Source organism: Psittacula echo, assembly GCF_963264785.1.
Source record: "Psittacula echo genome assembly, chromosome: 9".
Taxonomy (NCBI): Eukaryota; Metazoa; Chordata; class Aves; order Psittaciformes; family Psittacidae; genus Psittacula; species Psittacula echo.
Window position 1 is genome coordinate 2,196,938 of NC_137745.1, and position 22,978 is coordinate 2,219,915.

A 22,978-nucleotide genomic window follows, 5' to 3' on the forward strand; every position below is an offset into this window, starting at 1 on the left:
TTAGCAAATAACTCGATTTTGCTTAAACTTCGTAACTAGAAGCTGCCAAGCACGAACGCATCCTTTTATCCGAGCTTTTATCCCAAAGGTCAGGGAAGTAAAACACAACCAAAACACTGTTGGGTAAAAAGAAACATGGAATATCACTGACAAGACCTTCCCATGAGACAGGTTACGAGTAGAATGAAGGGGGAGGCCCGGCCCCCATTCCCCCCCAACCCCCGGGGACCCGGGCGTCTGCGGGGGGGGAACGGGGGTCGGGCCTCCACCCGCCGGGAACTCGTTTCCTGCTCTCCGCTGCCTTTAAGGCGGCACCGCATTTAAGGTGGACCGGTCAGGAGGGGAGGAGCCGCTTTTGCGCGTCACGCCTCCTTCAGCGTCGCGTTCGTCCGTTCCGCCCCCCCCCCTTCCCCCTTCTCCCCGGTGCCAGGCGGGGTTGTGATGCGGCCGTTGTTTTTGTAGGGTCGCGGTGAGGCTTGAGAAAGAGTGGCCCATGGAGCCGGGAAGCGCTTAGAGGACGGTGTAACCCTCCTCTATCCCAGCTCCCTTCCGCCGCTTTGTTAGCGCAATAAAGAGGAAAGGGAGCGCTTCCCAGTACAATAATGGGAGCCCGGCTCCTTCCCCATGGGCCGCCGCTGAGGTGAGTGGACGCCTTCCCTATAGAGATTCCTAGAGGAGAGGGGGGAAAAGGGGTTAAAAGCCTTTAAATCTGGTTGTCATCTCCTCGGCGCTTCCTTAAAGAGCTCGGCGCCACCTTAAAAAGCTCCCGATGACTTTTCCCCCCCCCCCCCACCCTCTCATTACGTTCTATAGCAGCGGAAAGAATGTCGGCGCGGGCCGCGGGTGACGTCAGGAGGGAGCAGCGCAGCGCGGCGGCGGCGGTCAGGCAGCGGCAGCGGCGGCCCCGCCACGGCGAAGGAGGAGGAGGCGGAGGAGGCGGGAGCGGCGCCGGCCCCGCCGCCACCGCAGCGGCAATGGCGGCCGTCGGAGAGCGCAGATCCCTGCCCAGCCCCGAGGCGATGCTGGGGCAACCCTGGAGCCATTGGGTCGATGCTGCTAAACTTCACGGGAACGACGGTGAGTGGCCGCCAAGCCTCACTCCCCACCCCCCCATCCTCAACCGTTCTACCGGCCTGGTTTGTAGTGGGGGGGGTTGCCGCCGGTGCGGCGCGGCAGGGTGCCCGGCCGGAGGGCGCCGCGGGAACCGGGCCCTAGGAGGAGGTTGGGTCCGTCTCTGCTCCCGTCGCGCTTCCCCCTAACGTCCGGCCGAGTTCGTTGTCCGGTGCGCGGACCCCGGGGCTCGGGCGCGGCGTGGGGTGAGCAGCGCTTTGCTCCAGTTCCTTTAATCCGGGACACGGTGTGGAGAGGTCTGAGCCCGTCCCCGGAGGCCGGTTGCTCCTGCCCTCGATTGAGCCCCTGCCTGGGGCGGGTCCCGGCTCAGGTGAGGCAGCCCCCGCCGTGACAGCGGCTCCGCTGCCGGGGACGGGACGAGAGGTGTCAGGCTCTCGGAAGCCGTGCTTATTGCGGCAGCGACTCGAGCGCCTGTTCCTGAGTTACCAGTTTGTTCCCGCGGGGGAATGGGCGGCAGGTCAGTAGCGGGGGGGTCAGTCCTGCTCTCTGACTTGTGCGCGCATTGACATCTTGTGGCTTTTCGGTTTTAGGAACAGCATTAGAAGAAAGTTTCAAGGAATACGGCCGGAACCGAGAAGCAATGCGACTTTGCCGAGAAGGTGAGTTGATTCAGTCATGAAGAGAAGTGCACGGAGAAGTTTTCCCTCTCATAACGAGTTATAAGAGTACATGTGTGGGAAAGAGAAGGGAGACTTCAATCCTATCGCTTTGGATTTGGGACTTGCGGCCTGTCAGTGAGTGGTGTCATTAGCATTGTTATTAAATTAATATATAATCTCAAAACTACAAGGTAGGGCAGAGATTACGTGTTGTCTTTACAGTGTTTCTCTTTAGATTATTATTTAAGACTACAAATAAGACTAAAAGGAAGCAGTGTGACCAGCACTGATATTTTCTCTTGAACTAAAACATTTTGACTTTTAATGTAATCACTCTCAGTGCTTGAACACTGATACCTTTACTCTGTCATGTCCATGTGTTAATGTTTATTTCTTAGGGTACTCCTAAATGAGAGTGACCTTTCACCTGTGATTAGCAAAAGCCCATTAACGGCCCAGTTCATCTCAAGAGTAACAATGCTGCTCCAAGTTGTAAGCAGATGATGAATGAAAGCTATAGATTATTGGTAACTTTGTAACAGGGAGTGGAAAAAACCCAAATGTGATGGGTCTGATTTGTGGTGTTCAATTTCTGTTTGTTTGTTTTTCCAGTTTAACAGTTGTTCTGTAGCAGCGAAATGTTCTATAACTTTCCTCCTGTTGTTGTTGCTAGCGCCATACTGTTGGACTTTGAGAAGTGTACCACAGAACAGGCCTTGCTCTTTTAAATACTAGATCAGTTAATTCCAAATAATTAATTTGATGCTGTTAGAAGAAGACTGAGTTTGTAAACTTGGCCTAGGACCTTAGGAGATGATCTGATTCAGCACTTACCTACTTGTGAGCTGCAGACAGCAGGGGAAGTCTCAAGCAAGGTGGCACAGACTAGTAAGGTGAGGAGGCAGTGACACATCTTGAGGCTGAATCAGAATGTCTGCTTGTTGTAGAAATCCTTCTGTTGCTAACATTGTGGAAAAATCAATTTCTAGGACCAAAGTCAGTGGTCAGTGACCTGTAAGAAAGATGTAACAGGCAGCTCTGCTGTGGCATTCAGCATCACTTGTGCCATTTTGCTAGCTTCTGAGTGTCTGCATAAGTTCTTAGGCATTGAAAAAATGACTTTATTACTTCCACTGCTGAGTTCTAATCCAGTAGGAGATGTGTTGGATATTTCTTTTTCTGTATAGACAAATAATTCAAGTGCTAGAACAGCATTTGTAACAATAGGCGTACACATTACCCTCATGAAGATTTTGCTAATAAGGATTTTCAAACATTCTTTCTTACTTCTACCTCTTAAAATGCAAGCATCTACGGTTTCCAGATTTCAAAGATTAGCTGGCAGGGTGAAGAATAATCTTTTTTTTCTTTTCCTCTGGAGAGAGCTCATGAAGCTGTTTTTGCATAGGCACAGCTTCTCTGCACTGACTCCAGCCATGTGAGTCATTTGTAGGGTTAGGAGTTAAAGGAAGTTCATAAAATACTGTGAGAATTAAAAGTGAAACTTAGTAGCCCTGTCAGGTTTCCAGACCTCTGTTTTGGTTGCTTTATAACATAGGGATGAGACGCTGCCTTCGCGTCTACCTGTAGCTATTGTATAGGGAGCAAAATAAAACAAGAAAAACCTCAGTTTGCACTTACAGAGCAGGAAAAGATGCCGACATGTGTGTGTGTTGTGTTATTAAATACAACTTTGAGAATCCTGTAACTGATTCCTTTTCCCAGGAAGAATTTTGCATTCAAAATTGGGGCACAAACATTAAGTAATTGAACTGTCTAAGCCATGGATCTTAGCATAGGAAGGTGAACCAAAGGTATACATTCTGTCAAATTAACTCTAACTTCAAGATTTTGTCTTGGTACCACACAGTGTTTTAAATATAGCCAACAACAGAACTCGTTGTGTCAGAAAGTTATTTCTCTCCAGATCGGGAGTTGACTCAGAGGCCCAACTTCACAAAAGGATTTCAAGGTTATTTAAGCTAATTTAACCTTGCATTGCAACTCTTCCAGTTTGCATAAAAGAATTAAATATTCATGGCCTGGAGAGGCAGCAAAGGAGGGAACATGACTTTACAGCCCACTTATTAGAATCAGGTTCAAACCCAAGAATTGCTTGCTTTATTTAACCATTGTCAGCTTTCAGGTCAGGTTCCCACTCGCCTGTGTACCCACTGGGTCGTGGCATGTAGTTGGTTCTTTTCCCACATGTGGTTTCCCTGCATCTTCTAGTGGGAACAGCTTCATCATCAGCCTGCCTGGTGAGAGGTGGATTTCAGGCTGGTAGGAAGGAATGTCTGTTCCTCCTGAGCAAAAAGTGAGTGTTCCCATCGTCGTAACACTATTAAAAAGGGACTTAGCATTTCCAGCTCCTCCTTTTGTTATGTTTATAGGGAAAGAATAATGCCTATTATTTCTTTAAAGGAGTAAAGGACATAACTGTGTAATTCCAGGACAACATTTGCAAGCTGTGGAGAGGGGCAGGATTTTGGGCCCGTCTTTGTCACTGGCAGTTCCTGTTGGCTAATCAGGCAGCTCCTCTCAGTGTGCTTTTGGTTGTGAAGCCTGATGGGTCCTTAATACTTGTCAGTGATGCTAGTTCCATGTAGGGGTCAGGAAACTAAAATTAGTTCATAGTCTCATACACTTTTTTTTCTGTATCTAACCCTTCTTGATGTAACCAAGCTCACATTGAAGTAAGAACAAAAAATTGAGCTTCCGAAACTCCCTCTGTTTGTCTCTTCTACTTCCCTGTTTCTTTTTCACTGCTCTTACATGCTTTCTATTCTGCTAATCCATAACATGCAATCATTCCTGCTGACACCCTCACAGACCTTCACAAAGTGGGAAACTTGCTGGATGCTTCTACTGCTTTTTGAGGCAGTAGCAGTCCGCACTGTGCTTTGATGTAGAAATCAGAGCTGCAGGAACAAGGTACAGGCCCAATGGGCTAGGCTCACTTTTGGTATGGAAAATGCGCAACAAATGGAAATGAGAAAGCAGCATCCATCATCACGGAAAAAATGTTACTTTAACGTACCCTTTAAAATTCACTTTTTACACTGAAATCTTCTTATGATGAGCAGTACTATCGACGTAAGAAGCAATTGTTTCAGTTATTTTCATATGTAGTTCACATGACAGAATCTTTTAGCTCACACAGTCACTTAACTACTTACTGCTTGTGAACCAGCTGAAGGTGTGATTCCTCTGCCACACAGCTTTTGCTGTGATAAAGCAAGCACAGCATGTTGCATTATAATCTGTAAATGCATCCTAAAATGGCAAGGCAGAAAATGTAGTCTTCTTCATGCATATTTTCTTTTGTTTTGAAATGAAACATTGCTGAAGTGCATCTTCAGACTTGTGATGCTGGGAGCATGTGCCAACAGATGCAGCCAGTGTGCTCACTTATGCCTTGCAGATGCAGCAGGTCTCAAAAGGAGGTCGAGGTGTCTGTAGTTTTCATTTGAACATGATGATTCTTACAAACATTGAAACATTTTGGCAAACAAGTTCATTTTCAGGAGATTCTTGCTAACCTTTGTTGAATTGGGTTTGCTTTTAAAAGTTTTTTTAGGCCATTACTGTTGCGAAGATAGAACTGTGTGTGTAAGCGTAGAGTTCATTCGTGGTTAACATTGACAGGCTTCGATAGGGTGAACTTATGGTTCTTGGAGAATTTGATAACGGGTTCATTCCTTTCACTCTATGGAACAGTTTCGCTCACTAAGTAGAAACAGATCTGAAGTTGTTTATTGGGATTGGGGGCTTAGCCCTCTCTCACCCCCTGAGAAACTGACTCTTCCCGCACTAAACTCCTAGTTGCTACCAGTTATCTTGTATGTTGTGCTTTTGGTTTTGTTTTATTTAATACAAATCACCACCGCCACCAAGGCTGGATTGGAGAGACAGAGGAAAGAACCTATCTGCTCTTCACAGAGATCATAGCTACTTGCAGTAATAGTTATGTGTGTAACCCTTTTGAAGTGGTTGGGGTGAAAGTCTGTTAGATTCTTATATTGACTTATGAAATAAGTTTAAGATCTGTATAATAAGAAGAACGTGAAGGAAATTACAGCATCTCAGAATGGAAAATAAGTGTGGAGAAGATTTGGTTAGACAATTTGAAATTAGGTGTTTAATAGTGTGTTTTAGGGCATTCTGAAACCATGGGGTGTCTTTACTAGAGTTTAAACATCTCATTCTTTCAGTTACATATACAGCCCCTTGTTTGTTTTGGTGTGTTACATCCTTTGAGAGGTGAATCCCTTGGTACTGCCTATTTCAAGCACTTCACTAGTACCATCACCATAGCTTATGGCTAACGGCAACAAAGGATTAGGAGGAGCAGAGAATAGTTGTTACTTGTGTCTTGAGCTCGATTTGATCAGTCATCGTTGATCAAGATTGTTGAATCTTGGCTAAAAAGGTCTTGGCCACCCTTACAGCATCCATACAGGCTGCCAGTGATTTGTTCTGTTTGCACTTGGTGCTTCTGAGAATCCTGAAGAAGTGTGTGATTGCTTTCTATATGTAGCCAAGCTATTTTGGCTGAGGTGGTCCTCAGATGGTTGTGGAGGGAGATGCAGAGGAGACAATTACTTCATCATAGCTTTGGATCAGTTGAGCGATGGTCACTGGTGCATTTGGTGGCGCTCGGAAGGATCCGAATTGATGCTTGCTGTGTGGTGATGTAGCATGGAACCAGTCTTAACAGTTTTTAGACTATACTGGTCTTAATAAAGCAAGCGTTGAATATTCTGTGGGAGTGCAGGTCGCCAGATTTTGGTGGGCACCTTCAGAAGACACTTCAGAAGACTTTGTGACTGCAGGAATCCATCAGGATTGCAGGTGGGAGCGAATTCTCTTCAGCATCGTGTCACCTGATGACAGTTGAACTTTGGCTCTTGGACATTGAATATGTCCTGGGCATGGGGGAAGAGACTTCATGAACCTCTAGGAAGGGCATTCATTATAAGCTTTCAGATTTGATTACATTAGTTGTTGTAAATGGAAGTTAACCAGAGCTGTGAGGGTACACGTGATGAACCCTTGTTCTTCTTGAACCCTGAGCTGGGCAGGGTTGAGCAGTGAAATCCAGGACCAGGCCAGGAGGGCTCACTAGGAACATCTTTAGTACATAGACCCAACATCTAGAATTTTCCCAGCAGCAAGTTCAATAAATAATGAAGGTATTTGTGAAACTTTTGTTCCAGTATTAGGTTGTAAATACCAGTAAGAGCATCTTCTTTCGTATTTGTCTTTATTCAGCCTTGGGAGGTGCTCAATTGAGTTGATTTTTGTTGTGTTAAATCGTGTCAAAGATGCTTAGAGGACTCTATAGTTCTTGACTGCCTGCAAATACATAGTGAGAATTTGTAATAGATTGAAATACATATTTCAAGGTAGCAGTACAAAGTGCCACGCTTCTCTTTTGACATCCTGCATGGCTGTTCGCAGTCTGTAATCAGATAAATCTCCTCTTCATTTCATTGCATTTTAATTGACTATTTACACAAAGTGGTGTAAGGATTTGTGGGCTGGTTATCGTAAAACAATTACAAGGAGACTTTAAAAGTGCATTGAACTGTTTAAGAAAATTGGAGAGATTTGATGAGATAGCTTAAGCCGCATGCAGTGTGACAGCATTTTGAGCTGATCTGCAGTGACTGGCCCTCGTTTTCTTGTTATTTTTTCCCTCAAATCCAAGTTCTGTTTACAATATTTAATTATTTCTGCTGAGATGAGTCACATGTTATAAATAGAATATTGTGATGTTTGACTGCAACTTAGAACTGTGTCATCTTTTATGCTTTAAAGATACTTTGCAGGTTTTTTATATTGCCATAGTATTAATGTGATATTGCAAAGCCTTGGGGACTTTCAGTGGAACTGCAGCCAAAAAACTGCCTCAATCTGTCTGTAATATGTGAGGAAGCAGGATATTTTTCTCTTTATAAGAACCTTTGAGATGGTTGTCTATACACATACATCGCTGTCAGGAACTCAGTGTTACCTAACGCTTCTTAAGAGGTATGTATGATTAGCTGGGTTATCCCTGCGTGGAAGAGGTGATGTCTTGATAATTCTTGATTAAATATTGCTTTTTATGTAGTTTCTATTCTATATTTATCTACAGATGCTCAGTAAGAGAAGAACAATGTGATAAATATGTAGAAATATGACTGTAATATTAGAGTCGATAACACTAGTGTCTAAGTAGAGCAGGAAAGACACAAAGGCTTAGTGAAGGGTACTTTTAAATAAATTGGGTTAAGAGGATGCAGATTACTGTCTCTAAGGTAACTATTTCAAAAGCTATTGCTTCCACTGCAGTGGATCTATAAAAGAAAATGCATTCAGTTCTTACACCTTCTCTGACTATGCTAGCGTATGGCTGTAACATCCACAGGACAGCTGGGGATATGTGTGATGTCTTAGCACTTACAAAACAGAAAAGATTTAATTTTTCACAAAGCATTACAGTATTTGATTTGTAATGAAGTATTCTAAATAGTCTGCAAGATGCTTTAAAACTGTTTCTCTTCCTTTTTAATGAATAAAATCACCACTGGTGTGGAAGTTGCTCATATGTAAGCCAATATATCCTGGGCTGCATCAAAAGGAGCATGACCAGCAGGTCGAAGGAGGTGATCCTGCCCCTCTACTCTGCTCTCATGAGACCTCACTTGGAGCATTGTGTGCAGTTCTGGTGTCCTCAACATAAAAAGGACATGGAATTGTTGGAACAAGTCCAGAGGAGGCCACAAGGATGATCAGGGGACTGGAGCACCTCCTGTATGGAGACAGCTGAGAAAGTTGGGGCTGTTCAGCCTGGAGAAGAGAAGGCTGCGTGGAGACCTCACAGCAGCCTTCCAGTATCTGAAGGGGGCTTACAGGGATGCTGGAGAGGGACTCTTCGCTAGGGACTGTAGCGATAGGACAAGGAGTAATGGGTTAAAACTTAAACAGTGGAAGTTTAGGTTGGATGTAAGGAAGAAGTTCTTTACTGTAAGGGTGCTGAGGCACTGGCACAGGGTGCCCAGAGAAGCTGTGGCTGCCCCATCCCTGGCAGTGTTCAAGGCCAGGTTGAACAGAGCCTTGGGTACATGGTTTAGTGTGAGGTGTCTCTGCCCGTGGCAGGGGGGTTGGAACTAGATTATCTTAAGGTCCTTTCCAATCCTAACTATTCTGTGATTCTAAGATAGCAAGGTTATTATCTAGACATTCTTACAGTGTAGGAGATGAATGCAGCTTTGTAGAATCATAAAATGGTTTTGGTTGGAAGGGACCTTAAAGCTCATCCTGTTCCAACCCGCTGCCATCAGCAGGGACACCTTCCACTAGAGCAGGTTGCTCCAAGCCCTTTCCAGCCTGGCCTTGAACACTGCCAGGGATGGGGCAGCCACGGCTTCTCTGGGCAACCTGTGCCAGAGCCTCCCTCACAGTGAAGGATTTCTTCCCAAAATCTAATCTTAAATCTTCCCTCTGTCAGTTTAAAGCCATTCCCCCTTGTCCTGTTCCTACAGATCCTTATCAAAAGCCCCTCTCCAGCTTTCTTGTTGGCCCCTTTAAGTACTGGAACCTGCTCTAAGGTCTCCCCAGAGACCTGACTTCTCCAGGCTGAACAAGTCCAGCTCTCTCAGCCTGTCTCCAGAGCAGAGGTGCTCCATCCCTCAGAGCATCTTCGTGGCCTCCTCTGGACTCATTCTAACAGTGTACTTACACTTCAAGTTTGTAGCAGCAAGTGTTAAAATCTGGCAAAAGGGATTCAAAGTGTATTGGAGCAGAGTAGCACAACTGTAAAAGCAGTTGTTACGGAAGGCAAAGAATGCATTGTAATCACTGTTCCCATTGCTAGAAGGCTTTGCACAGTCAAAAGTTCTCCCTGCTTGTGCAGGCTGTGTACAGATGTGAGCCAGGTCCGGTGGTGCAGTGGCTGTCAGACTGATTCTCGTGGTAAGCTGGATACTCATGGTAACCCCAGATACTATGGGGATGACTTCATCAAAGTAAACTGTGCTCACAGCTGCTCTCACATCACTTGGAGCCACGATCGCTGGCTTTGGAAATGGTCATCATGATAGTAAATATTCCAGGTTATTGGTTCAAGTAGATGAGAAATATTCAAGTGCTCAGTTACTTGTGTGTAAACGCTGCTTGTCAGCCCTTGTGGAATAAGCTCTTTTGTGGGAACCTGCTTTCCCATGAGAAGGATCGTTTATTTACAGTCTCACCCTGCCCTGATTTTGACTTTCGATAGCTTCAGCGTAGTCCACAGACAGACTTCATTGATAATAGAAGGTGAAAGGGAGAACTGGTTATGCCTCCCTTCTCTTCTGGTGGGTTATAACAGTCAGAAAGCTTTGTCATCTTTCTATCACACTACAAACATTTAATGAAAATGCAGCATTCTCAATTGGCACTGAAAACGTATGCATAAAGCAGCTGAAAGGCTAGAATCAATAGGGAGCAGCTTTGGGGTTGTAAGTCTGTGATGTTCTGTGTGTTTTTGTTCTAACATCTAGAGCTCTTTTTATTTGCAGGAAAGTTTGTTGGACAGTTTAATGCTGTTAAAGTTGCCTGAAGGTCCTATAGCAGCTTGCATTAAAATGAAGCATTGAGGCTTAAATTTGAAAAGCAAATAATATGCTTACTACGCAGTAATGTTTCTTTTAACATCAAATTCAGTTGTATTTTGCCCTTCATAAATGCATTTTTTGCTCTACTGTCTTTTTCACTGACCACATAAACACAGTGGTAGATATTGTCTGTGGAAAAGGTTTGGTTCTGATAGTTTAGTAGGTAGTGTCCAGGGGTGTGAGGTCTTGTTGAGCCACTGAAGTCTTTCTTCTGACTGGAAGAAGGATGCAGGACCAAGGGTATGGGGCTTGGCCCGTGAGACTTGCATGTGTGACAGCCACATTCACTACAACCTGTGATCAGCCAGCAAAGTACTTCTCTAATGCAAACACTTTAATTGTCAGTCCCTGGATATTGTAGCTATTGCTTTGTCAAGGTGTATGCAGCCTAAGTGACACCCTCTGGCTATTGTTTCAGGCTAAAATACAGAAGAAAACCTGTATCAGTTTATACCTGGGGTGTGGTTCTGCAATCTTCTTTTTTTCCTCCCAGTAATGTGGGATTAAGCAGCTCCTCCATCTCTGCTGAGTGAAACGTTTGTGAAATAGTGGTTACATTCTAACTGTCAAGTTGTTTCCAAAACAAGGTGATGGTTGCTTAAAGAAGGTACTGAATTTTCCAGCACCTATTAGGTCTGGTAATCCTCAAACCTGTTGGCCTGTGCTTGATGATGAATCATTTCAGAGTGAATTTGGTCCAGTTTTTACATGGCTACCTATGTGACTGTAGAGCATAGTAGATCTTGTATCTTGGGGATCTCTATGTGAGATGGTGTATCAATGGATAACTGCAGTGTATATCAGTTATGAGTAGTGTATTGTGAAAACTAAACAGCGAGCAAGAACTAGTTTATCTTATTTAACGTACTGGTTAGTATGTTTTAAGTATTTATTAATTTTCAGTAATTAGCCCTGTCCGAAAGTCAGGTAATAGAAATCAAAAGGGGTTTTGACTGCAATTCCTGAGGTGGTTCCCAGTAACTTTGTGAACTGGAGAAAACAACCTTTTGAATGTGAGTTACTCTGCTGAGGAAGAGTTAGGGCACCATGTATTTTTGTCTCTTATTGTAAGGCTGTTGCGAATGATGCCAGGAGAAAGAGGGATTACCTATACAGTGTATGTGAGTGTGAGCCATACCAAATGTCCTTCTTATCCCTTCAGAACAAATCTATAGTAATGGGGAATATCCAGAGGTCTCAGACTGCAAAGATTTGAGTTAACTGGCTGTGGTTTTGATGGCTATATCAAAGGAATGACAAGTGTTCCCATTAGCCAGACAGTGAGGGTGTTGGATTATTGAGACAGCCATGTGAAACAATACGGAAAACAGCTTTCAAAATAATAAGTTTTCCCAGGATTTTTCCTACTTTTCCCTGGAAATACTTAAGTTGCCTGTTTCATTCCTGTTCGATTGATATGACTTTCTAAATGTGTTGGAGAAGTTTAACTTTGACAACTAGAAGGCTTGCCTGGGTGTTTTTTTTGTAAGGGATATAATTTTGGTTTTTGGGGTGTTTTCTTAAGATAATTCATTTTTTAAAACATAGAATCTGTGTTTGAATGTGTCTGTTCTGCCCTGCTAAGAGAGGTGGCAGTTGTCCTGATCTCGCTGGGACTACATGGAAGTGTTTGAGAGGAAAGGCTTAGATGAATTTCCTGGTGTAAGGTGTGTTACCCAGAGCATCTGTCTGGAAATCATGCTTGGTCAGGAGCTGCTGTTCCATGTTGTAGTTTGGAATTTACAGAGGAGTTTTGATCCAAATTCAATAGAAATGTGTTTCTTACCGAAGCTGGTGCAGTATGTGCTTATAGAATAGACTACAAATTTTTGTCCTAAATATTCTTTTTTTTATCTTTCTTTTGTGGCCAAGTCACTGAAGGAAGACTTCTACTACCAGTTGTGTTATGAGACTGGGGAAAATATCAATGTTTGAACTACTCATGATATGGTTTGATTATGTTTTGTATCTCAGCTGGGGCAGAGCCCTCTCCTTATCTGTTGTTCCTTTTCTCAAGCCTGCTTTAATAGCCAGCTAACTTGGTTTGCTTTGCCTGGCAATTTCAACACTGCTGTTTCCATGAGGTGTTTGGAGAAGTCCAAAACGCTTCAGCCCCTGTTTGGGAAATTTCCTTTTGGTTCTACCTGACTGTTAGCTTGTGCCCTGAAATGTAGGGCCATAGACCACCATGTAATTTGTTGGTGTAAAACTTAGAAGACTCTTCTGTTGTTTTAGTGGCCTGAATTTAATGATCAGAAGTGTTAGCTTCATAGCCTTGGAGATAAGAAAGCTATTCTTACCCATGGAGCAGGTGGAGCACAGGAGTAAAATCTTCAATGTGCTTGTCAGTGTGTCTCACCTAAGGCTTGTTTACAGCTGCTTGGGATGAAAAAAGGGTTCTCTGTGCAGCACTGCAATTCTCTGTCCTCCTGCTGACACCATTGAGAGTAGTCATGGATAACCACGAGGATGTGAAGGAAGACCCCTGTCCTGGGGAAGGACCAAAATCACAGTCTGGATAGATTGATGTTCTTCATTTTGAAATGGGAAGAAATGCTGGTAAGGTGCAGCATCAGCAGGTTTATTTATAATTTAATCACACTAAGAGTTGTCCTGCACTCTGTGAAATCCAGGCTTCATAGGAAGCCCGATGTGGTTTTGTCATCGCAGTGACTCAGGGTGATGTCACCAGCTGACGGGAGCATTTGGGGTGTACCCACTGTTATGGTGGCCCTGTGATACCCTTTCTTGGACTCCTTTGGCATCTTTCCCCAAGTGCTCCGCACTGTTGCTGGAAGCAAAAGCTTTTGAGCAATTTCCAAACACAAAGCGGTGCATTGTGGGCCAGCACTGGGAAGACTGGCTCAACAAGTTTGGCAGCTGAGGTTTTGGCTTCCTGCCTACCCTGGATAAGCACCAGTAGTCTCCGAGCTGGTTTGAGCTGAAGACCTCAGTGTAGGCTCTGAAATCCATGCATGTGTGACTGCTGTGTCTGGCACAGGATCTGCTTCCACTGTAAACCACAGTCTTGACATCCTAGACGTGTTTGCAATAGTTATCTTTTGTCTGCTGTAGGAAGGTGGATGTGTTGGTTCTTGTCAGCATGCTGGAGGGTGGTAAAAAATTTGTTATAATATCAAAAGATCCTGTTTACTTTTCAATTTTCTGTTACTTGTTTAATCTTACCATTGTCATCCGGAGTCACCTAGGGGTGGGTAACTAAGCTCTGAGATGTGCTTTCCCATGCCTTTTCTTAAATACCAACTTCAGATTTCCTTTGCTGTGCCTCTTGCTTATAAAACTGACTCCATATGTCTTCTGTAACATCTACTCTACAGGACTCTGCAAACGGGCCTAATCTAACATGCTGCATTGGGACCACTGCTTGAGGTCTGTAGGGTTCTTGGTGGGGTGTAGGACACTTCTTGCTCATTGCATGATTATATTCCAAATATATCTAATCTTCTTGCGTCTGCATAAGGATGACTTTTATCTTGCTGCCTGTATAATCAGGTTTATTGGGTTTATGTCCTTTTTGACATGAGATGACTAAAAAGTAAAAGTTGTGCCCGATTCAGTACTTTTTTCCAAGGGCAGAGCATTTTCCTTCCTAGCTGGCCCACAAGAGAGAAAAGTTCTTTCGTCACATTCTTCTGTGCATTTAAGTCCATTTCTACATGTTCATATACCTTCTTCCCAAGTGTGAGAAGAGCACTGTTAGCTGCAGAGGGACCAGAGGAGAGAATTGGTCTTAGAAATTTCTGTCAGGAACATGAGTTAGATGAAACCAGCTGAATCAGTACATTAAAGAGGCTGAGCAAATTCTCTCCTTTGCTTTTGTTTTGTTTTGCTTTTGGTATTATCTTCTGTGTACATCAGAAGCGGGCTGGTGTTCTGCTTATGTTGTAGAGGCCCACACCATGAAAGAGCAGAAAAATTACTTTCAAGAGTGTCAGCCCTTTCAGGTCTTACGCAGGTATGATATATTCTAAGTGATCTTCACTTTTGAATGCATCAAAATATAAAAATGTTAGAAGTTGCAGTCCTTCCCAACCTGGTTCTGTTGAAGAGTGGAATGGGTGATTTTGGTAGCAGAGAAATAGTGCCAGATACGGAAGAAGAATACCTGGTACAGGTTTGTTCATCCTGTGTTTTCAAAGTCTCTTTCATTCTGTATCAGGTGTCATGTATTTCATGTGTAATGTTCGAAGATGGAATTCTGGAAAATTTTGTGAAGTCAGGCTCCTAAAATAAGGTGAATCACTCTTTAAGAGCCAAGAAACACATCTTGAAATAAGGATAGCAATGGGCTTATTCTAAACGTGATATGATGTGTAAAGGCAAACCCTAAATTTAATCTTTAGAAGAATTCAGAATTCCATAACAATAAAACACATTTCATCTCCATAAAGATTTTTTAGGCTGCACTAAGTTTTTGTTGTATCACAAACAGCCAACAGTGAAATTACTGACCTTTTACTGTGAATAGGTAGCTTGATTTTCTTCAGTGCTTATCTATTTAGTTAATACAAGTGTGTGTCAGAAGACAACTCTCACTGGTTTAAAGCCCAACACTTTGGAACAGATAGATCTCCTCATGGAAGGGAAGCTCTGAAGACTGTAGCTCTGTATACGCTGGAATACATCAATTGTGAGAAGTAAAGACTTACTGGTTCCTCAGCTTGATAACTGAAATAGTCATATTTATTTGTCTAAAGGTATGCAATAGCTAAGTTTAAAATACTTTGTGTCACTACATGTGTCTTCAGATACAAAAGAGGTGAGTTAGCTCTTACTACAACAACAAAAAAATAGTTTTATTCTCCTCTTTATCTTTTAATGCTATTAAAAACACCACAGTACTAGCGGTTTTATACATTGTAGTACATTCATATGCTTGTTGCTGTACAACTTGCATTTTATTCTCTTTTAATTGTATCAAATCAACTGCTAGTAAATCTGTGAAGCAAAGGAAGTAAATTTTAATGTAAAAACTATAGTGCCTGCCAAATTGAGAGGGGTGTGGAAGTATAAGTTGGTATGTGAGAATTGACAGGCATCAGTTTTCTTAGAGCCATAATAGACGTGATTGAAACAGTCTTACTTTTGGGGTGGATGTTCCAGTGCATGGAGAATGGGAGTGGCAGGGGTGGGGTGATTTTAGGTAGTTGGGTTGCCTAATAAAATACTGAAATAGAATTCAGTTGACAGGTCAGCTCTATAATTTTCCTTACTTCTTTTTGGGGTTCTTGCATATGATGGTTTGCTCCCTCAGGTATTAGGTGAACTGTGTGAAATGATGCAAGATGAGCGCCACACGTGTCCTGTGTAGCAGGGAAAATAATGTGGTTTTATTATTCCTGAGTTTTGTTGTTTTCTCTTATCAGGAGCCCACTGTATTCCTCCAGTCCTCAATAAGAAAATGTGTAAATCTGTAGGTGAATGTTTGTTACCACTCCCCCTGTTACTGAGTGCCGAGATGCAGCCATCACCCAGTTGTGTTGCTGTGATTTGGACAGTTGCATGGGGAAAGATCGCAAAACCCACACATGCCAAATTGATTTCCTCAGAAGTATGTCTAGATAGGAGATGGGGGAGGATGAGGCGCTTTGGAACATCACTTGCATTCAGGATGTATCAAAATACTCGTACTACAGTGAGAAGTTTATGTAAACCGTGAGTTTAGGTTTAAATAAAACAAACTTTTTTTCCCCCACTACAAAAATATAGCTGCTGCAACATACACAGAGTGCTGTGCGTGAAAGAGAAGAACCAAACCTGCTGATGTTAATTCATAACAGTAGCATGCTGCAGGGTATATGCCTTAAGATACAGTTTAGACTATTCTGTGAATGATTTCTTTAATTGAGGCTACGTGATTAGTTGCTTATCCAGAACTTCTCCCTCCCATAATAGACCCTCTTTTTCTGTTTAATAACTGGAGTGGTTATGTGTACACTTTCATATTATAGTAGCCCAGATTTGGATTTTACTGTGTGAGCTCCCAAGTTTTTTTATTTCCTGAATTCTATTTAACTTTTATGTCATAATTGCAAAATTAAACTCAACTTTGGGGCTTCCTTGAACTATTTTGGTGTTGGGAAGATAGCAAATAATTTTGCCTGGGATTCTTTTTGACACAAACCCATAAATAATAACTTGTATTTCAGGGAAGCCAACAGCAACAGCATGATGAGATCATGGCACCTAAAAATAATGCATGACTTTGAATAAAGATTTCGAACATGACAAATTGGAAGTTCAGCATTTACATAATATTACACAAATTGGCTGGAGAAATTTCAAATATCTTTATCTTTGAAAACCCATTAATGAGGAAATGGGAATAGTTTTTGCAGCTGACTGATTTCATTCAAATTGCTGATGAAAACCTGATGTAACAGAATACAATGTGTGGGGGGAGACTTAATCTGCTGAAAAGCTTTAAATACGCTATTTGTTTCATTGAGAAATGTATTAATCAGCCTCTCTGCAGACAATCTTCTGTAAACTTGCTCACTGAAATTTGGTGGTATTATTCTGTGTAATAAACTTAGGAAACCCATTTAATAGTTTTGAATTGAGCAATTTGACATAGTTTTTGTGTTAGAATTTCCAACAGATTAATTGTGGGTAGCTGAATTCATATACAAAGAATTTAACTAAATACTTTGATGTCTGCTTTAATGCGTTGTTTTATATATAATTACATGAACATTCAAATCTTGGGAGCCTAAAATTAGAACTCCCAGCTGCATGCTAGGCTGCAGGTGCATGTGTGCATGACATGCTTCTCTTTGGTATCTGCTGCTCAGTTTTCATCAGTAGGCACGATACAGAGATTTCCCAGGACTGCTGAATATCAGAGAAGAGGAGATGTGGTGACTGTCAGCGTTGCATTCTGCATCTCACAGAGAGAGAGAGAGGAAAGGCTATGGGAGAATTGCAGTGATTGTGTTCTTGTAGCCTGCAAAAGGATGGTGTTTGGGTTTATTGCCTGGGTACACACACAGGAGTGTTACTGCCTGCAGCATCAAACCTTTTTGCTAGAGGTGAAGCAGGAAGGGGCAGTGCAGGGGAAGGGATGTTGGAAATGCAGCATAGCTGAACCCATGGAAAATGGGAGCTGGAAGAGGTGGGTCCTCCTTCACCCTTTCAGGTTTCACTAGGCAAGGTTCTGCTTGAATTTGGGAAAGCAAAGTCAAAACTACAGAACCATAGCTTTGGAAAAATAGGCAGCTTCGAGCTTTGAAAGGAGAGTGGACAGAGAGGGCTCCACTTCTGGAGATGAAGTGTTCTAACAGTTGTAAAGACTTACAACGGTGATCAAATCTGGTAATGCAGCTCCTGTGCCCAGTTAAACTAGATTGTGGGGGTTTTGGTGTTGAAGTGAAAGTAACTTCTCCAAGCTAAAATTTGAGGTTTAGGTATTCTTAGGACTTCAATAAAATGCTGTGTAATTGCTGTATTTGCCCAAGTGGAAAATGTAGTGAAACCATTTAATCGAGTCTTCAGCTGTTCCATCCTTCACCCAATCAATCAGCAACTGCACGGTGAAACAAAGTTCATGCACTTGTGCTGGGAACCCAAGGAGAGCTGTGCTTTTCAAATGCCTCCTCGCATAGCTGGGCTTTCAAAGCTGAATGTGCAGAAAAGTGAGTTACTTAATGTACAGAGTGGAGCTGGCAAGGAATGGAAAAAATAGGTAACCTTGCAGAAAATACTTCAGCAATGCTTCCCTCTGAACCTAAATGAAATAGCAGCTGGGGTATGGGGATGTCCATTTGTTTTGCTTTATTTTGTATTAAAAGGTTCTTTTGTATCTAAGGCAACATGAGCAGAAACCTTATGGGGCACATTTTTAAGAAGAGTGTTTCGGTGTGTAAATTTAATCATCTTACATTGAGTTTGTTTGACTATGCATATGTTCTTTGCAGGCACAAATTTGTTAGGCCTGCACATATGATTCATAAAATACTTGGGTTCTATTAATACATAAGTGTTCATTACTTGAGATTTTGCAGAAAACCCTTAAGTTATGTATATTCTACCAGAAATCTCTTGTTTTGGTTTAAAACTTGTGTAAACCAGAGCACTCTGAATATTCACTTTGAGTTAGTGTTAGTTTTACTTACTTTACTTACTGCTTAGGAATATTCTTTTTCTTATTACCATCTTGCAGAGTACATGGTAAAAGAATTGCCAGTAGTTTAATTTCATTTCAACACTGATAAGTATACAAAACCACACGTGTGTTCATGAATGATAAGCACTTGAGTGTTTCTGGAAAACAATTTGAGAAAATAATGCGCAGAAAATAGCATTTCAGTTGCAGGAAGTGAAGTGTTTGTGGATGAAAGGCAAGTTTTGAGATGCTAACTTAGATCACTTTTTAATCAGTTAAAATGAGGGATTATTTAACTTAAAATTGATGGGAACTTTATGTAAGATAACTGAGTTACAATACTTTATACTGCTGTTTAAAGCAGTGTACTTTGCTTAAAGCTTGACCTGAGATCCTCCCTGCACCTGAAGATTGCTTGTTACTGACAACTAACATCAGCAATAGGTGCAGCAGGACTCACACCCAGCATGCAGATTTCTTGGACAGAGCTTTAGCTGTTTGGGCTGGCTCTAAGCAGTTGGTCTGATCGTAACCAAGCTCAGCTTTCTGTCTGCAACCTGCCTGGGTTTGCTATTTCATGTGCTTCACTCTCCATCCTCATGCCATGCTTCCAGATCACAAGCTCTTAAATGGAGTAGTTCTGCCAGTTTTGGAGAGGTTTTGTCTGCTTTCTGCGGAAACAGCACTACAAGGTATCTTAACTAACTAACAGTTATCCTATTTGCCTATAACACTTGTCCCAGGTACTATCAGACCCTGTTAAAGTAATAAAAGTAATATATTTCTATTCTTTTACCCTTTATGGTTGTAGAGAACATGACTGTCATTTTCCTTAGTACATGCTGAACAAATACTACAGTTAAGATACCTCAGAACCGCCTATGACACAGGCTTGTTCCAGTCTTGCTAAAGAGTAGAGCAATATATAAAATAAAGTTACCTTTTTAAAACGACTGTAACTAAGTTACATTTGAAAGGAGAAGTGAACTGTGGAGGTCACAATGTTCAAAGGTTTCATATTGTGGAGGGGAATGAAGTTGTTTTTCTTTATGGCATTAGTAGAATTAACATAACTAGGAGCTCTTATAATAGTACTTGTATGTCAATACTGCAGAAATACGGCATTTATGGAGAAATAAACGGAAAATTTGAGGTCTTGGTTTAAATTTTTAGTTTGACCTTGAAAAACATTCCCAGATGGAGAGAGTTAAATGAGCCCAGCTTTGTAAGAGGAACATATGAATCACGGTTGCTAGGCTCTTCCTTGAGAGGCACAGGCTTTACATGTACAGCGAAGTATTTCAAAAAGTAATCTTTAAACTCAGAGGAACAGTGCATTTGAAATGACACTGGCAAAATACTATAAACTTCATTAGACTTTTAAATAGAGAATTTGCATGTCATTAAATGAAATAAGTATAAAGTATTAGGCGTTAGAATATCAACCGCAAGACTTGGGAACTTTCGTAAGTGGTTGAGAGGGGAACAGAAAAATTAGGCATCCATCTCCTCTTGGTAAGTACTTCTTATGTAAGTTCTGTTATTCTCTGCCACTTGCATGGTCTCATTTGTCAGTCTCGCAGCAGTGCCACATAAGTGTTCGCCCTGTTCGAACGCAAACTGAAGTAAGGTTTTCCTGAGACCTGCTCTTGCTTGGCTCATCTAAAATGATGGTGAAGCACATTAAACACATGGGATGTGTTGTGCCTAAGGCTGAGGCTCCTGGGTTGGGAAGTGTGGATTCAGGTCTCTTGCAGTTGTCTTAACCAGTCTTGGTTGAGTCACACTCCTTATAGCTTCAAACCCTTTGTTAAAACTAGTTCAGGTGAAGTACTGATACTATTTTTTGCCCACTGGTATCTCTTCTGTGACCCATAGGTGCTAGTCTCATGTGTTCATGCAGTGCTTGGCATCATCAGGTTCTGGTATTACTTGGGCCCTATCTATTTCCCTAACAAAAAGATTTGATTATGTCTATTTTAAATAATAGAAAAGCTATGGATTATTTTACCTTATACGAGAAAGCAAAAGGAATTGCATTTAGGACTCTAACCATCACTACTTCCTGACTGGTTACATTTAAATGCTGCTGTATGTCAGTATCTGTATCAGTGTAGTACAAGGGAACTGGGGATAGAAGATCTTTTACATTGTTGTGTGTAATCTGCCTGGGAGTGTTGTGTGTGACTTCCTTTGCAGTCACAGTTGAGATTTTGGGTGTGCAGCAAATCCTTTATTTCTGTGTCAAGTGGTTTTACTCTTAGAGTGATTCTTTATGAGTTTATATATTTCTTAGTATTTTGGCATTACTTTCTGTCACTCAGAGCTTTGATTTTAAAACCCCACATATGTGCTTCAGAGTGTAAAGGACAATCATGAATCACTCATTTCTTGGGATCCCCAAACTGAAATAGGAAAACATTTTTGTTTCCATCAGTTTGCCAGTTTGCTTCTCTTGTTGTTTAAAATTGCAGCTCTTTATTGCCAGCAAATATTCATAGAAGGGTACTTAGAGAGCAAGTGGGATGTCTCAGACTAGTGTCAAGGAGTGCTTTATCTTCCAAGAGATACAGAAGTAGGCAATCCTCTTCTGGTGTAAGTGATTTCTTTCCCCCTGCCCCCCCACGTGCTGTACAAGCTGGTGTAAAGTCTGTGAACCCAGTGTTGTCTGAAAGGTATGATTATGGGAACAGGTTACCAGGGTGTGGATTTACAGTTGTTAGATGTTATACAGTAGTAGCCTCTCTGTGTGCTATTAACAGTGTAAATAGCAGGCAGCGTGCTGTTATTGTCCCATTCAGCATGGCCTGTGAGTAGTCAGATGGAAGTATTTGATTGCCCTGTGGAAACTGTTTTACACAGGCATACTCAAAAAGCTCCTGCATGAAATATTAGCATTTAAGTTTATACACTTCTTTTTTCCTCATCTATCTTAATATTACATCACAGAAAGCAGATATTGAAAAGTAGAAGTATTATTCCTATCTAGGTTGGTTTTTTTTTTCCACCAGCATATATTTACTAGTTATGCCTAATTTGTGTTTAGTTAGGTGTGCCTGAGGTCTTCATACTTCTGTTAATAAATATCATATAAATAAATAAGCAAGAGTCACTACTTAATGAAGTACAAATCAGAGTTATTTATTCAATGTAAGCTCAGTTGCAAAAAGGTGCCTGTGACTTAGAGGAGTGTAACTCTGATCTGTCGCAGCCATATCAGATGTCCATGGTCATTGTGTTTGCATCCATCGGCAAAATCCAGTTGCAGCTGTTATTGCAGGAATCATGCTTAATTTTTCATGTAGCACTAACAATATTTTTGGAAAACCAGGGATAAATCTTATTTTTAAAACAAAAATAATTAATATGATAAAGACTCTTACTACAAAGGGAGCCCTTCACTCTGGAAGCTGTTCCATGGGGATATATTCTTTTGTCTGTGAGAAACAAAGTGTCCGTGGGGCTCTGCGGGGCTGACGGTGTCATTCTGCCAGTGGTTACCTTGCATTAGGGCACATTCACTCTTCAAATGCAGCTTGCTCAATTTATGTCATAATTGGTGTTCCATTAATGAGCAAAAATATGGATGTTGTTAAAAATACACATAGGCAAGTTAGTATCTGTAAAACAAAGCACTGATGTCAATTCTAGCATTGAGATAAATAAGTTTAACTTAATTTCTAAGTTACTGTTAAGATAAATCTATAACTTGCATATTTCTTTTGAAGAAGATTAAAATTTCTGATATCAGTTTTAAACCTTTAAATAGTGCTGTAGGTCCCTTAGCCACGAGGTTGGCAATAATTAATTTATACTATTGTGTTTGCCGTTTCCTATTTTGTGTCTTCTGGTGATTCAAGATAATCTTTAGTTCTATAAATGTAGTATACCTTGAAGTTATGTAGTAAATCTTGTATTTAATGCTCTAGTAGTCTCTGAATGCAGTTTGAACTGTTAAGCTGTATTCATAAGAAACTACACTCTTAAAAACAAAATGGTAGAAACTAATTTTATTAGGAAAAGTCTGCGAGTATGTGTGTTATCTCTGAAATCCACACATGCTCTGACATACTGTTATCTCTATTTCTCTCTCTTCCATAGCTGTTACACACATCTCTGGCAGCAGATGGCTGGACTATAATGCACTGTTAAATAAATAAAACCATTAGGCATGTAATAGTGCCTGGTGAAGGACTGTGTGTTTTAAAATGGTTTAAAAAAATTAAATGGAAAATAAAGTTCATTTTTTTTTAATTTATGTAATGAAATTGGAATAAAATCCAAACCTCTTTCAGAATACATAAAACATCCCCTCTGATGCTGTGGTTGTCATTTAAAGTCAGTCTCTTTTTATTACATTCTTACATCTGGTATAAGATAATCAGTCCTGAATCAGTTTCCTAATAGATGTTTTCTGCAAGTAATCGCTCATTTTACATTTATCATTGTAGGAAGGTTTTGCCTTTGTCATTCTCCAG

General features: G+C 41.5%; 1 protein-coding gene across 3 annotated transcripts in view; it reads left to right on the plus strand.

Moving 5' to 3' along the window:
* Positions 1–22,978, plus strand: part of ATXN7 (ataxin 7) — an 87,973-nt gene that overhangs the window by 22,958 nt on the left and 42,037 nt on the right. For 2 of the 3 annotated variants that reach the window (XM_080625466.1, XM_080625468.1), the window contains exons 1-3: positions 459–640; positions 814–1,077; positions 1,662–1,730. In XM_080625466.1, the coding sequence (XP_080481592.1) occupies positions 825–1,077; positions 1,662–1,730 (322 nt within the window). In that variant the 5' untranslated portion in view covers positions 459–640; positions 814–824. Of the gene's footprint in view, positions 1–458; positions 641–813; positions 1,078–1,661; positions 1,731–22,978 lie in introns of those variants that run through there. The other variant, XM_080625467.1, reaches the window with a different exon arrangement.